Source organism: Euphorbia lathyris, chromosome 4 (genome assembly GCF_963576675.1).
Source record: "Euphorbia lathyris chromosome 4, ddEupLath1.1, whole genome shotgun sequence".
Classification (NCBI taxonomy): Eukaryota; Viridiplantae; Streptophyta; class Magnoliopsida; order Malpighiales; family Euphorbiaceae; genus Euphorbia; species Euphorbia lathyris.
The window spans coordinates 7,332,053-7,348,039 of record NC_088913.1 but is presented as its reverse complement, the minus strand read 5'-3'; the positions used below and the strand labels follow the sequence as shown (position 1 = coordinate 7,348,039).

Here is a 15,987-nt window from a genome sequence, read left to right as displayed (position 1 = left end):
CGGCCGATGCAAATAATACAGTCATTTGCATCGGTACTTATTAAAGGACCGATGCAAATGCTAAATATCATGACATTTGCATCGGCCACAAATAAAGGTGACGAAAATTTATCGTCACAGGGTTCGTCACGGCAGGAGCGTGGTATTATGTATATATGACAAAATTTTCTTTTGTCATGAATGATTTACTTTTATATGACAAAAAAGAACATGTGTGACTATACTGTTTTGTTTTCGTGACACTTATTTTGTCACTATTATTGTATGTATTTTGTCACATAAAACTTTATTTCGTCATGAAAAGTAAACATTTAGATGACGATATTCAATTTTTGTCATTTATAATTATAGCTAATGTGACAAATACTAATATAAGATTGAAATTATAGAATTTTAGTGACGTTGTAACTGACGCATATTTTGTCACTTAAGATTAATTTTTTGTCATGATATGTAATATTAAACTAACGAAATTCATATTTTGTTATCAAAATTTATAGTTCAGGTGACGAATCTATAACTCAAACCGAAATTTTACATTTTTTTAAACACTATAATTATCATATTTATTGTCACTTTAACTTTTTAATTTGTCACTAAAGCGTATTAATTAGTGACAGACATACTATTTAAAGATAGAAATTGTCATGAAAAACTATTGTATAATAACATAAATTTTACTGTCATTTATTCAATATATTGTGACATTACAATGCATCATTGAACAAATAATTTGGTGACAATAGATTGTCCCTCAAAACGTAAAGTATAAATACCCGAGCAAAAAAAGGTTTACAAATGTAATTTCCATACATAATATTCGCTTGTAAGGTAACATTACAACTAATGAAAATTAGTAAATTGGTATTCATAGTAATAAAAACATCAGAAAAGTAAAAGCATGATCTTCTGCACTTTGCACTTCAGTTGAGGCGTTTGCCTAGACAACACATCCTTCAAGGCACAGAGTGGTGAATCGCTCATGCTTTGCTTTGTCTCACCTAGCTGAAAGCAGAACATATCCACAAATGTTCAAGCTAGAGTATGCTAGAAATATTGTCAAGAATTTCATAGATTATGCTACATATTAGAACATATCCAGAATCTAGCTTCTCATCTGTCAATATCATACACACAGTTCCATTTTCAGCAACTCTAGAAATTTCACCTGAGATCAGATTCATCATGCACATAAAAAACATGAACTTGGGATCATATTCATCCTAAAAATTATCATACAATAGAAGAAAAGTTTAACAAAAAAAATTCATTCATTACCTTTATTTTAAATGAATAATAATGAAATGACTTTTTTTTGGGGGGGAGAACACTGAAAATCAAAACGTATTAAAACAACAAAGCCTATAATTTAAAACAATCTATGGAAAGACATTCACATACCTTTGTTTAAATCTTCCAATCATTAAAATACAAGTGCAGAAAAATTCATTAATGACATGATAAATTAAACAAACCAAAAAAATAAATATGAACTATTAAAGTAGTAACATAAATTAGCATATAGAATTGGAGGCACCAAAAAATGAAAAAAAAAGCTTAATACGAACTTGTCTAAAAAGCTTGATTATTCCCTGAAATTTCAAAGTGTTCTGATAGCCTCTTCAAATTCCTTAAAACATCACTTGCATAAAATGTAATTAATTAATTACTCAGTTGCAAAAGAAGTAAGGTAAATGTGGAAGATGTATTGCACACGTCTTAAAAACGTAAAATGACCAAGGTCGCGAGCTATGCGGTTCTAATATTAGAGAACATAAGTTTTATAGTTGAGCAAGTAATAACTTACTTTTTAATCTCTTTTATGAACTATGTAGTAACATTCTAAGATGCGCGCAACACACCTTCCACGTGCAACTTAACTTTTAGTAACAGAGTGATTAATTGATTATAGTTTACACAAGTTTAGGGGGTAACTTAAATTTTATGCAAGTTGAGGGACTATTGAGACACTTTGAAAGTTCATAGAATCAAACTTAAATTCAGGGCAAATGATATATTAACCTAAAAACTGATTTCTAAATCACAATCATAATAGCAGAACCATGATACATCAAACTAAGAACAAACAACCATTCGAAGCATCAACACCCACTGAGATTATTAGTTTCTTTATGCATAAGGATATCTACAACCAGACTAGCAAAGAGAGAGAAAAAATGGAATGAAATCAACCTCAAACACAAAAGAGGCAAACAGAAGAAAGCAAAATAATAAAAAAAAAATCTCAATAAATATAAGGCTTAATCGAGCAATTCATCTGTCAACTGAGAATCCATCCAAAACATAGATAAATGAAATAAATAGACCAGAGACTCACAAAGAAAAGAAGATCGTCGTTGCCGTCTATGACACGATAATTGCATAGGAGGCGGAGACATTCCGAGGGAGAGAGAAGTGAAGAGATTGAGAGAAGGGAAACAGAGGAAGGGGGAAATGAGGGAAACATGTGATGGAGTGGAACGTGTATTGGGCGACTGAACTGCAGACGTGAAGGCTGGCTATAGACGATTATACCTTTCATTATTTGCTAATTTTGTTCAATTAATTGGGGATAAAACAGTAATTAATCGGATTTCAATCTAACAAAAATACACTCAATGTTTGAGTCATGAGCAATTTTACTTCTAATGTCTGAAATTGTACAATTTTACCTCTAAAGTTTATAGCCAAGAGCAATTTTACCCCTAACATTGATAATTTGGATCAATTTCAGACACTATTATAAAACACGGATATTTTTGTTCCTTATTTTGCACCAATTGAATATCAATTCGTTCTACAAAAAGGACATATATTTTTGTAATTTAATAATAGAATTGTAGATTAGTATTTATAAATTCAGTGAATTTTTTTATCTAATTTATACAAAAGGCAGTATTTTTTTATTTTTTTCACATCGTAATATATGTTTGTGATTTGTTACTGATAAAATGATACACGTGTGAAGTGTAGATGACAAGATTTGTGACCGAGAAAATAATTTGATGAATTATTTCTCAAATTGAGCCAATTTATCAATGTTGAGGTAAAATTGCTCTTGACTTCCAATGATAGGGTAAAATTACACTATTTTAAACGTTAAGGGTAAAATTGCTCCTGACCCAAAATTTTAGGGATATTTTTGCACCTTAACCCTAACCTTATATTGTATATTAATTAGGAAAACTATAAACTAATATTTTACTAAATTGTAGTATAGATTATATGAAATTAGAATTTATATCTAGATTCTCTATATAATATGAAAAATTAACATTTAAACTGACATGTTAACTTTTATAATATATAAATTATTTTCATTTTAATTATTTAAATTGTTTCTTATAATATTATTAACATTTGCTTCAAAAAAAATATCTTATTAACATTAAATATATATCTATGTTTCATTTTCTTTTTCTCTTTCCTTATTAGACTAATGGTAACATATCTTATGTCAAATTAAAATTAGACTAAATTAGATCTAAGCCAAAATATATATTTATTTTGGGTAATTAATTTATTAGTCCATATATTTTGACAAAACACACTGTTTAGTCCCTATATTTTCAAAAACACACGGTAAAGTCTCTAACGTTTTTCTCAGTGAACTGTTTAGTCCCTAACATTTTTTTCGGTGAACTGTTTAGTCCTTGTCGTTAGACTCTCATGAAGATTCTGTTAGTCAATTTGGATTTGCGTTTTTCTTTTCCTTTCTTTTCCTTTCCTTTAAACTCTAATGCATCTGAAATCAACTTTGAGTGTTCTTCTTCTTGATTTTCTTCTTAATCGTTCAAATTTGTAAGCATTGGGTCTGTTATTTTTCTTGTTCCCCATACAAATAGCTTCTTTTTCTAAATTGGATTTCCTCTTCTGAAGTTTGAAGGTAAATAGTAAAGGATAATTTCGTCATTTCCGAAGTCATAAACGGTAAAAAAATCTAACAAACAGACGAAAGGACTAAACAGTTCACTGAGAAAAAGATTAGGGACCTTGCTATGTGTTTTTGAAAATACAGGGACTAAACAGTGTGTTTTGTCAAAATATAGAGACTAATAAATTAATTACCCATTTATTTTTTTGAAGAAGCCAAAATATAATTAATTTCATATTATATATTAAGTTCTTTGCTAAATAATTACAAGCTATAGGTTATAATAAATTTTTACTTAAAATTTTCTCAAATATATTAAATTTGAATTGAAAATAAAATATTTTTTAAGGAACATATTAGTTATATAATTAAAATCCTTCAGTTTATCCCACATGAGTAGATTTCATCAATTGGTGTTTTTTTTTTACCTTTTATCTTATTGTCACAAAAAATATTGAAATAGATAACAATATATAAAAGTTGTCACAACAAGATAATAATAAATTACAACATATATTTTGTCATATTTTTCTAGTTATTTTATGACGTATTACAATCGTCATTAACATATTATATCCCACGATGAAAATATAAAATGTCATTTATTCAAAATATTTTGTTAGTAAATTATTTTTTATCCAATTCGAAATTACTAAAATTTATTTGTAAATGCTACGGTGATAATCATTCATATATCGTCACAAAAATATCAAAATACATGACAATATTTAAATAATATCACAAAAGGTAATAATAAAATGACGAAATACAATTTGTTACTTTTTGTTCGAATTAAGTTACCACAAATAAAAAGTGTTACAAAATTTATTTCTTACCATGACGATAAATTTGTCACCAATATCATTATTTCGTCAAATAAAAGTTTTCCTTCCAAATTTATTCTACTAAATTTTACCTCCAAAATTTTAGGTTACGAATTTTTTCCTATCGTCATAAAATGTATCAAATAGTGACGAAATAATTTATCAATAGAGACGTTCTTAAAATTTGTCATGGAAGAATTAAAAGCAATGACGAAAGGTAAATTTCGTCATAGTTAAGTAATTATTGGTGACGAAATTATGTTCGTAGAAAAATAAATCGTCATAAAAGACCATATTTCTTATAGTGTTTCCGCCACTCTGATCATTGTCCTTTCCTAGTTAAGTTGGTGAATTGTTATCGACCTAAGGGGGAAAGACCTTTTAGGTACCAGGTGACCTGGGAGTCTCATCCCGAGTTTAAAAACTTTGTTCAGGACAATTGGTAGCCCCACTCCAATGTTCTCCTTGCTGCTGAGGGGTTTAGAAAGAATGTGGTGGGATGGAATAAAAATATCTTTGGCCATATTATTAGAATAAAGAATAAGCTGTTAAGAAGAATCGAAGGCATTCATCGCAGTTTGGAGATTAGTTTTGATCATAGTCTGAATAGTCTTCTTAGATATCTCCAGAACGAGTTGGAAGCTGTGTTGAGGCAGGAAGAGCTTCTTTGGTTTCAGAAATCTAGAAAGGCTTGGATTAAAGACGGTGATCGCAATACCAGGTTTTTCCACCTTTCTACTATTATTAGAAGGCAGAGAAATCAGATCGATGCTATTAAAGATTCAAATGGCGATTGGGTCAATGAGGATGAAGACATTCGTCGCTTAGCCCTTAATTTTTATAAAGACTTATTTAAAGAGGGGAATGTGGATCTGGACAAAGCCCTTTCTAGGACTTCTTTTCCTAGGTTGGAAGAGGAAACTATTAGGGAAGTTTTCCATCCTATTGACCAGAAAGAAATTAATTTGGCCTTCTCTAGTATTGGAGCTACCAAGGCTCTTGGGATTGATGGTATTCCGGCCAGCTTTTATCACAAACATTGGGCAACTGTGAAGGAAGGTATTTATAGTTTTGTTAAAGGAGTTTTTTGTGGCTCCAACGATATCAGGCTGGTGAATAAAACCCTTTTGGTCTTGATCCCAAAAGTGGAGAAACCATCCTCCTTTTTTCAAATGAGGCCTATTAGTCTTTGCAATGTGTTGTACAAAGCTATTACTAAAATTGTGGCTAATAGACTCCGGTGTATTCTTCCTGAGATTATTAGCCAGAATCAAGGCAGTTTTGTTCCAGGCAGACAGTTGATGGATAATGTGGTTATTGCTCAGGAGATGGTTCACTCCATGAAGATTAAGAAGGGAAGGAAAGGTATTGTGGCTCTCAAGCTGGACCTGGAAAAAGCTTATGACCGTTTAAACTGGAGTTTTCTTCTGGACAGCCTGAAGAAAGCTGGTATCCCGGATAGTTGGAGGAGATTGATCGAGGATTGCATTTCTTCTCCTGTTTTTCAGGTTTTGATAAATGGAGATATGTCGGAGGAGTTTACTCCTTCCAGGGGGATCCGTCAAGGGGACCCTATGAGCCCCTTCTTATTTGTTATTGCTATGGAAAGGTTATCGCACCTTATCCAAGAGGTTGTTGGCAATGGGAACTTCCATCCAGTTTCCATCAACAGATTCTGCCCTTCGATTACCCATTTGTGCTTCGCTGATGATGTTATGATCTTTGTGGAAGGGAATGAGGAGCAAATTGGTGTGGTTATGGATATCCTTAACTGTTTCTGCGCTACTTCTGGCCAAAATATCAATATCCAAAAATCCCGGATGTTATGCTCTGAAAACATGAGTAAAGGTATCTGCAAAAGGCTAAGTGATTTATCTGGTATTCCTCTGACTAATTCTTTGGGTAAGTATCTGGGGGTTCCCCTCCATAGTGACAGAGTTTCCAAAGCCTCTTTTAAAGAGACTCTGGACAAGACTAATGGAAGATGTGCCAGTTGGAAAGCTAAAACTCTTTCTCTAGCGGGCCGTCTTACTTTAATTCAGTCTGTCAATTTTGCGGCTCCCAATCATATTATGCAAGCTTGTAGACTGCCTAAGCCTGTTCTTAATGATCTTGATAAAATCAACCGGTGTTTCCTTTGGGGGACTCTGAGGAGGGGAAAAAGATCCACCTTGTCCCTTGGAAGGAGGTTTGCCAACCTAAAAACATGGGAGGCCTGGGGATAAGACAAGCCAAGGACAACAACAGAGTCTTATTAATGAAGCTTCTGTGGAGAATGTGGCAATGTCCTTCTTCTCTTTGGGTTTGTCTTCTTTGTGCGAAGTATCGAAAAGATAAGATTTTTGGGGGCCCCAAGGAGAGAGTTGCCAATTGTTCTTTTCTCTGGAAAGGGCTTAGTACTGTGTTTTCAGAGTTTTGCTCTGGGATAGGCTGGGAGGTGGGAAATGGTAAGTCCATCAGCTTCTGGAATGATATCTGGATTGGAGACAAATCTTTATTAGATGTGTGTAGTTCCCCTCCGCCTAGTAATATCCTCAGTTGGAGAATCGCCGATGTGGTTGATTCTGAGAGGGATTGGATTTGGTCTAAATTTGACGCTTATTTTAGTCTGGATACGCTCCTAAGAATTAGAGGGGTGAAGATAAGTAACAAGGAGGAAGATAGGGATAGTCATTGTTGGGCCTTGACAAATAATGGGGCCTATACCTGCAAATCTGCCTTTGAAGCTTTCAACCAAAGTGGGACGGGCCCTCATTCTGAAATTTGGAAAATCATTTGGGCCTTAAAATCCCTTACCGTATTAGGAGCTTTCTGTGGCTTGGTGTTAAGGATAGGCTGCTCACTAACTCGGATAGAAATAGGCGGCATCTGGTGGATTCAGGTGCTTGCAGCAGATGCAGAGGCCATGTTGAAACTGTGTGCCATGCTCTTAGGGACTGTCCTAGGAGTAAAGAGGTGTGAAGAAAAGTTCTCCCTAACCACCTTTTATCTTCTTTCATGGCTCACTCTGAGCTTGACTGGTTTACTGATGGAGTTAGTGGGAAGTTATTGGCTAACCTTGAGCATGGTGATATTTTCTTTGCTATTATCTGTCACCAGATTCGGAAGTGGAGGAATGAGGAGATTTTTAGGAAGAAAACTGTTTTTATTCCTAATTTAGTTGGTTTCTTCTTGGAGAAATTATTAAATATTACGGATAGCTTCAAAGGAGACTCTCTTGCTAGGTTAACCCAGAAGAAGGATGTCCACCTCATTGCTTGGAGCAGGCCTAGAGAAGGGGTGGTAAAACTAAACACGGATGGTTCCTGCCTTAAAGATGGTAAGATTGCTGCAGGAGGTGTTCTTAGAGATGATGGGGGCGCCTGGTTGTCTGAGTTTACCCAGAATCTGAGTTTGGGTTCGTCCTTCTCAGCTGAGCTTTGGGGGATTTTCTCTGGCCTAAAGCTTGCCAAGAGTCTGGGTTTGAAGAAGTTGTCTGTAGAGTCAGACAACCTAGAGGCCATCAAAATGATTTCCGATAATAATGCTATTTGTTTAAATAGCCGAAATCTTATCAAATGTATTAGAAGGTTCTGCTCTTCCTTTGATTTCATAGAATTCAGCCATATCTTTAGAGAGCGGAACTGGGTTGCGGATCGCTTGGCGGCTGCTGGTCATGAGGGGATGTTGGGCGTCACGACCTTTTCTTATTCTCCTGTTTTTCTTTCTTCTCTTCTTTTTGAAGATGGGGTGTGGGTTAGCTTCCCTAGGCTAATCCCAGGCTAGGGTTTGTTTTTTGGTTTTTTCTTTTCTTTTCCTTTTCCTACCAAAAAAAAAAATTGAAAAAGTATGAATTTTTTTTTTTTGAAAACAGCAGATATGCAATTGATTGGTGTAGAATAAGGAACAAAATGTGTGTTGTATAATAATGTCTGAAATTGATACAATAAAAAAAAAATTTTGCTTCAAAAAAAAGAAAGAAAAAGAAATTAACCCAACTTGTCGACGTTAGAGATAAAATTGCTATTAACGGTTAATGTCAAGGGTAAAATTACACAATTTTAAATGTTAGAGGTAAAATTGCTCATAAATATAAACGTTATGAGTATTTTTGCAACTTATCTCCAATTTATATCTTCAAAATCAATTAATCAATTAAGTCACTAATCTTTTAGAATCACCATAGATTTCTAATATATGCTTAAATCACTAATTTAATCTCTACATCCTTTAAAATAAATTTTAGTATTGCTTACATCAGTTCATCAAGCGCTCCCGTCGTATGTTATATGAGTCTTTTTCTTCTACCCAATGATTATATGCCGACATGGAGAAGATGATGAACTCATTTTGATGGAACAACAAATCAACAAGGTGTACATTGGAAATCTTAGGATAAGTTATGTGCTCCTAAAAAATTTCGGGGGTATGAGTTTTAGGAAGCTTCGTCAATTCAATTTAGTTCTGCTTACAAAGCAGAGTGGAGATTGCTTCACAATCCAGGTTCGCTAGTACCCAGAGTATATAAGGCTCGTTATTACCCACCCTCTAATTTCTTTGATGCTACAGTTGGCAACAACTGAGTTATGTGCGGAGAAGTATAATAGACACACACTCTTTGATTGTCTCGGTCGCTCAGATATCCATAAGGACCAGAGAGCATACTTATGTTTGGAAAAACCTGTGATTACCTGATACGAGTCCTTATATTGAAAGTGAGCCAATTGATGAGATGAAAGAGATTATGGTAGCTAGTTTACGAACTACATACACGAGGAAATGGGATGATGACATTCTACTCGAGTTATTTACTAAAAAGAATAGAAGTCTTATTAAACAAGTTTCGCTACCATTGACAAGGGCCCCTGATTCACGGTATTGGATGCGAGGGAAATTTATTGATGGTACTCTTGCTCCCTCTCATCATGGAATCTGGTTTGGAATTTGAATATCCCCCCAAAGGTAAAAAAACCTACTATGAAGGGTTGGTTTGAGTTGTCTTCCGATTCTCACAGTGCTTAGTGCTTAGTGCTAGATGTATCCTTAAACAAACTTCATGTCCTAGATGTGCTTCAGTGGCAAAGGATACTTATCATGCTTTTGTGGGATGTGGAAAAGCTAGAGAGCTATGGTATTATACTCCGATGGGTGATCTTACTGCTCTGATGTACGAGTTCAGGAGTTTCTAGTATCACTTACAATGTTAGACTTGGAGATTGCGGCGCTGACCTGGTGGGCTGAATTAATAAAAGAAAAACAAATTGAGATCATGAAATAAAGAAAATTCAATATTGAGACATGAACTAGTATTATTATTATTATTAGGCAACACGTTATATTAATTAGACTTAAGCAATTGCGGAGCGACCAATCTATACCCAAGGGGCTAATTTTAGCTTTGTTGTTTTGAGTAATTTTTCGAAGTTTTACGGGTTGGGAAAACTATTTTTTTCTTAGCCTCCAGCATGCTAAAACTTTGTGATTTTGATATGTTGAATAGAAATTAATATTTTTACACTTTTTTTATTTTTAACTATGAATTAATTATAATTTTCATAAAAATTTAATTTAAAAATTAAGTTATTTAAGTCTTAAAAATAAGAATTTGATTTTTTTTATGAAAAAAAATATTTAGCCACCAAGGCGTAAAAACTTTATGATTTTGGTATTTTAGCTAACATTTTCACTTTTAATTGTTAGCTATAAATTGTGGTGAAGCTCTTAGCCTGTTGGTTGAGAGCTTACCTATGACTCTAGAGGTCATGAGTTCGAATCACATTCGGGTGGGGTGGGTTAAGGGTTTTTCTTCATCTTTGATGTAATTTTCCTTTATTTAATGTAAGTGCATTGCGCACAACTTTTAGAAAATTAAAAAAAATTGTTAGCTATAAATTATTTATAATTTTCATAAAATTTAATTTAAAAATTAAGTTATTTGAATCTCAAAAATAGGAATTTGATTTTTTTAATGAAAAATATAAGAAATTCTAAAAAAAAATATACAAAAACAAGTTCAAAAGCTTACCTCCGGAGCTAATTTTAGCTTTGTTATTGGAAGTAATTTTTTAAAGTCTCCAACACGCTAAAACTTTGTGAGTTTGATATGTTGACTGAGAATTATAATATTTTTACAGTTTTTTATTTTTAGCTATAAATTAATTATAATTATAAAATTTAACTCAGAAATTAAGTTATTTGAATCTCAAAAGTAAAAATTTGATTTTTTTTTTTATGAAAATGAGATATAATAGCAAAAAAAAATTAACCTCCAGCATGTTAAAACTTCAAATTTTTGGTACGTTGGCTAACATTTTTACACTTTTATTTTTAGCTATAATAAAATTTAATTCAGAAATTAAGTTATTTGAGTCTCAAAATAAGAATTTGATTTTTTTTTAATGAAAAAGAAATAAAAAAAATATAAGTTCAAGAGCTTTATTTAAAAAAATGATTTCAGCGGGGATTGAACCCATATCTTCATAGAATAAAGCTCTTAAATCAACTCAACTACTTTCAACTATTAAAATAATACTACATCGGTGAAATATAAACCAATATTCAAGGGGGCTAGACGGAAAAGCTAACGATACTCAAGGGCGGAGCCGGTGGCCGGGGAGCTTCGGCCCCCGGGCCCTGGGCTAACTCCGCCCCTGGTCTTAAGTGGATGCTAATTAAAGTCAATAAAGCAAAATGAAATCATTGAAAAATAATAATCATAATCCAAGCAAAATGCCTATACCAAATTCATTTCAGTACCATGTCCAACTATAAACAAGCCTTTTTAACATCAAACTCGCTTTGAATCTATAATCTGATGTATATACCTGCCTTATGCCTGCCTCGAAGCGATCATCGAAAACCGTCTCCTATTACAAGCCTTTGCTTTGTCCACAAATTCATCATACAGTTGGTCTACTCAATCATCAAAACAACACATCAATACTGTAAACCCAAAATCCATCATGTGGTTAAACCAATGATGGCACAACAAGCTACTCCATCTAGGACTAAACCTTCCGATAAAATCTATGGGACATTTTACACCAAATAATTAGTAACGAACACAATACGCCACAAGCCTAATGAAATCCTCAATGCCGGATTGAAGATACTGAAAATACAAACGCTTACGTGCTTGCCACAGCACATAAACAATGGTAACAAACAATACCCTTCTGAACCGAGCAAGAAAACTCTTACCCAAAGCTTTCCTACTAACTCTCCTTCAAGGAATCTGAGCTAAGCTCATATTGCATCGCCTGGAAACAATATCACAGACTCTGCTTGATTTGATACTCAGTCTATTAAGCATCGGCATCCACAAAATAAAACTCATTCTTGGCATACAAGGAGCAACCCATACCGGATAACTCCAACACTTTTTTTAATCATGCTTTTTCCGAAGAGAATTCCAGGCAGAAGCAACAGAAAAAGAAAAAGAACAATTCACCTTCCATTTAATACTATGAAATTTATCCAAAGAAACCTGAAACTGTTGAACAACCTCCCAGGCATGCTCTGTTTCTATCGATGAACTGGGATTGTTAGGCAATACAACAAACATCATCCAAATAGTCATTAAACCAATAATGACACAACAAACTACTCCTATTTATATTTTCATCTACTCCTCCCAATGTAAAAGGCATACATTAAAAGCACAACAAACTAAACAAGAACTCTCCTATTTACTTAGAGCATTGCAACTCAATGACGGCACATTGAGAAAATCTTGGCAAGTTTAACAATTTCAGAGGAAAAGCTGTTCCATCATCTTTCAATTCGACAACCATCTTTTCCAACACCCTTGCATTTTTGAGAAAAAATTGAACAAAGTTTAGCATAACCTTATGTTTGCTATCTCTCTTCGGAAAGCCAACGATCTTAATAGTCTTCAGATGAGATACCAAACAATTGAAAACAGTCGCATCTGACCAGTAGTTTTCCCCAAAATCACAATAGTCCTGTCATAAAAATTGTTAGGCCAAGGGACTAAACAATACTTGGAAATTGAATGTATATATATTCATTTAAAATTTGAGGAAAACTCATGAAATGTTAAAACTTTCTAGTCCATATACACTATATCATTCACAATAATACATGAACTAAACTTGCTATCTAGAATTTAAAAGGTTTGAGTTGTTACCCAGATCATAGATTGTCACATTAATAACCAATTTCTCAAGCACAGGTGAATTACGAAGTAGAAACGCAATTCCAGACATATTATGAGAAATCAGATCCAAGCATTTGATGTTTAACACTGGAGAAAACTGACCTCCCATCTGAATAGCTGATATATACTACAAACATAACGTGGAATGAAAATTTAGAATAGAGAGTGTAATAATTCAATTTAACACTTAAACATATTACACACGTTCCTTGACAAAACTAGGATGAAATGCTTGTTTTTTCACTTCTAGAAGTTACCTCCATAAGCCAACCCCCCGATTCTTAGCTCCTTGACACGCTGAAGTTGTTGAAGAATGTCTTTAACCAAACTTAACCGAATTTCATCAAACTTATCCTCATAATGGTGAAACTCAATAGTAGCAAAAAGTGAAGATGGCAAATTCAGTAGTTTAGCAGTTTTAACATTCAAACAACCGGAAAGCCACAAGCTCTCGAGCTTTGGACATGAAATTTCAATATCAAAAAGACTGCGAAGTTCTTTTAAACCCAAATTTTCCAAGGAATTGGAAGCAATAACCAGCTTGTTAAACCCAAAACAATGTTCTAATGCTAATGTTTTGAGTAGCGGACTGCCAGAAAGAATAATTTCCATTGCTTGATCAGCGATTCTACACCTTGACATAACCAATGTGGTCAGACAATCCCAACTTATCTTTCCATTAGGCATAAAAACACAATTAATTGTTGTGAAATTAACCAGTGCAGCATAGTTGAAAAGGAAATTCGGCAATTTGTATTTTTGTGCGGTTGAACGCAAATGTAACTCATCCACATCTTTTCTTATCGCAAACCGGATTTTCGAACTAAATTGAGGATCATTCCTACTGGTATGAGGATATTTGAGGTGGAATTTGTTGATCTTGGAGCAGTCATGGAGAATTAAGGTATTGTTAATGAAATTAAGGAAGTTTTCAAAAGACATACCAGCGGAATCTAAAATGAGAACCGGAACTTGAGTCCATTGATTCTCCCACCGTTTTGATAGAATTCCAGTTTGAACAGCTTCTCTGGTTGATGGCAAAAGGGAGATGATATGTCGGATGATCGAATCTGGTAAAGCACTGATTCGGTCTTCTTTCTCCTCCATCTTCATTCTTTTGCTTTCCATTTCCTCAGTCTAAACACGAGGGTATGATTGGAACCCAAATGTGTGGACATTGCGAGTCCCATCAAATGTAAAAATCCATTGATTTAGGAAATTAATTTGGAATTCCCTGCTTTTACCTCTAACAAATTTTCTGGAAATTCAATGGTTTCCTCTGTAAAGCAGTTTCCCTGCCAAAATTAACACCAATAAGCTTAAATGAAGAAAACAAAAACCTGAGTGGAAAAAGAACCAAATAAACGAAAAAAAAACATCATGCAACACACATTACAAAATGTAAAAATATTCTTTGTTAGTAGCCAAAAATTGGAAAACGATTTTACATACAAGGATTGCAAAGCATAATAGTCACATTCATATATAAGTTGATTCAACACATAATTCAGGTTCATAAACAAAGTAATATATACATAGAGATAACCAGCTGAAAAGTAATAAATTTTCAGTTCATAAACATAAAAATTCCCAATAAAATTTGAAAGCAGTATCGTAATCCACTAGAAACCAAATTGTTTAAAGGCTATCAAATAATAACAGAAACTTTACGCAGCTCATTGAAAAATATCTCAATTCGATGATATTCCATTGAACAGAAACCTAAGATTCAAATTCAATTAAAAAAAAGAAGAAAGAACGAAAAGATTTGTGAGAGTGAGTAAGAGTAAGAGTAAAATTGAATATCTAAGGCATTATTTTACCTGATTTAGACTCCACGAGATGCATAAGCTTCGAGTTTACTGAAAGGTGAGTTAGGGTTTCAGAGAGACAAGAGAGAGTGAGAGTGAGAGTGAGGGTGAGGGTGAGACTGAGAGTGGAATTTTGTTATTATCAGTAGTTATAAGTTGGAACTATGAAATTTTATTAATTTATAGAGTTATTAATTAATCGATAAATTAATAATAATTAATTTATAGAGTGATTTTAATTTTTTTTTTAAATAAAGTTTTTGTCTAAAATCAATGAACAAATAAAATTAAATTTGCATTAAATAAGTTAATTGAACTTGGAAGTTCATTATATATATATATTAAAAATATTCAATGTATCATGGTTAATGAATTACTATATAAATTTATATGGGGTGTTGTTTCAAATCATACCAAAAATGGTTTCTCATCTAAAAGGTGTCAATAAATCAACCATGACCAATCACAAGAATGAAAACAATGAATGCTCACAAGTCCAAAGTTTAGAAGAAATTGTATCGAGTGTTATGCAAAATTCAATTGAGGATGAATCTGGGGATGATTCGGTACCTTTGAGACCAGTCACAATAAATGAAGCAATTATAGCATCATCCACTCCTTAAAAAAATTTGTTACAGTTTGACAAGGATACACCGGAACTTTTGAATTCACTGATAGTTAGAGATGAAATTCAACTAGATTTAAATTTTAAGAAAAAAAAATATTATAGATTCATATTTTGCTAAATTATCCTAATTATGTATATCTATATATATTTCGCATATTTATTTGAGAAATTATTAATGTATAGAGGTAATAATACAATGTATTTATAAAGGGTTGTTCCAGAAAATTGTTATCTTATTAATTTATTAAAATTGATCATTTTTTGAACTGACCCAAGTCGGGACCAGAAGAAATTATTATTTTAAAGAGTTTATTAATTTATCGAGTATTAATTTATAGAGGTTTTACTGTATGACGGTGCTTTTTCGTCATTTGACATGGTATTTGTGGTCAACGGATAAGTAATAGCGGTAACCGTGATGGACGATTATTGTTCATTGCGTCCTCTAATCCAACGGTCGACAAAAAGTTCAAAAATATCTCTTTTGGGATAAGTGGTAAAAAATACTCTTAACATCTACCGCCATTAGCACTTTTACTATCAACGTTTAAAATATCACAATTTCACCTCTAAAATCGGCAGTTAAGAGCAATTTTATTTCTAACGTTGATAAATTGAGTCAATTTGAGAAATAATTTATCAAACTGTATTCTCAATCATGAATCTTATCATCTAAACTTCATATATATGTT

General features: G+C 33.0%; 1 protein-coding gene across 1 annotated transcript; it reads right to left on the bottom strand.

Annotated features, from left to right (window-relative positions):
• Nucleotides 1-12,203: 12,203 nt before the first annotated feature.
• On the bottom strand, nucleotides 12,204-14,803 carry LOC136227708 (F-box/LRR-repeat protein 25-like). Its single transcript, XM_066016448.1, has 4 exons — nucleotides 14,680-14,803; nucleotides 13,114-14,151; nucleotides 12,827-12,983; nucleotides 12,204-12,641 (listed from the first exon to the last, which is right to left on the bottom strand). The coding sequence occupies exons 2-3, from the start codon at nucleotides 13,982-13,984 to the stop codon at nucleotides 12,907-12,909; spliced, it is 948 nt and encodes a 315-aa protein (XP_065872520.1). The 5' UTR covers nucleotides 13,985-14,151; nucleotides 14,680-14,803; the 3' UTR covers nucleotides 12,204-12,641; nucleotides 12,827-12,906.
• Nucleotides 14,804-15,987: the final 1,184 nt, after the last annotated feature.

What these genes read in the sequence shown, in the direction of transcription:
- LOC136227708 (XM_066016448.1), bottom strand. Translation starts at nt 13,984, where the DNA reads ATGGAAAGCAAAAGAATGAAGATGGAGGAGAAAGAAGACCGAATCAGT. An exon ending in CGGGGGGTTGGCTTATGGAG is followed by an intron (nt 12,984 to 13,113) that starts GTAACTTCTAGA and finishes TTATGTTTGTAG; the next exon opens with TATATATCAGCTATTCAGAT.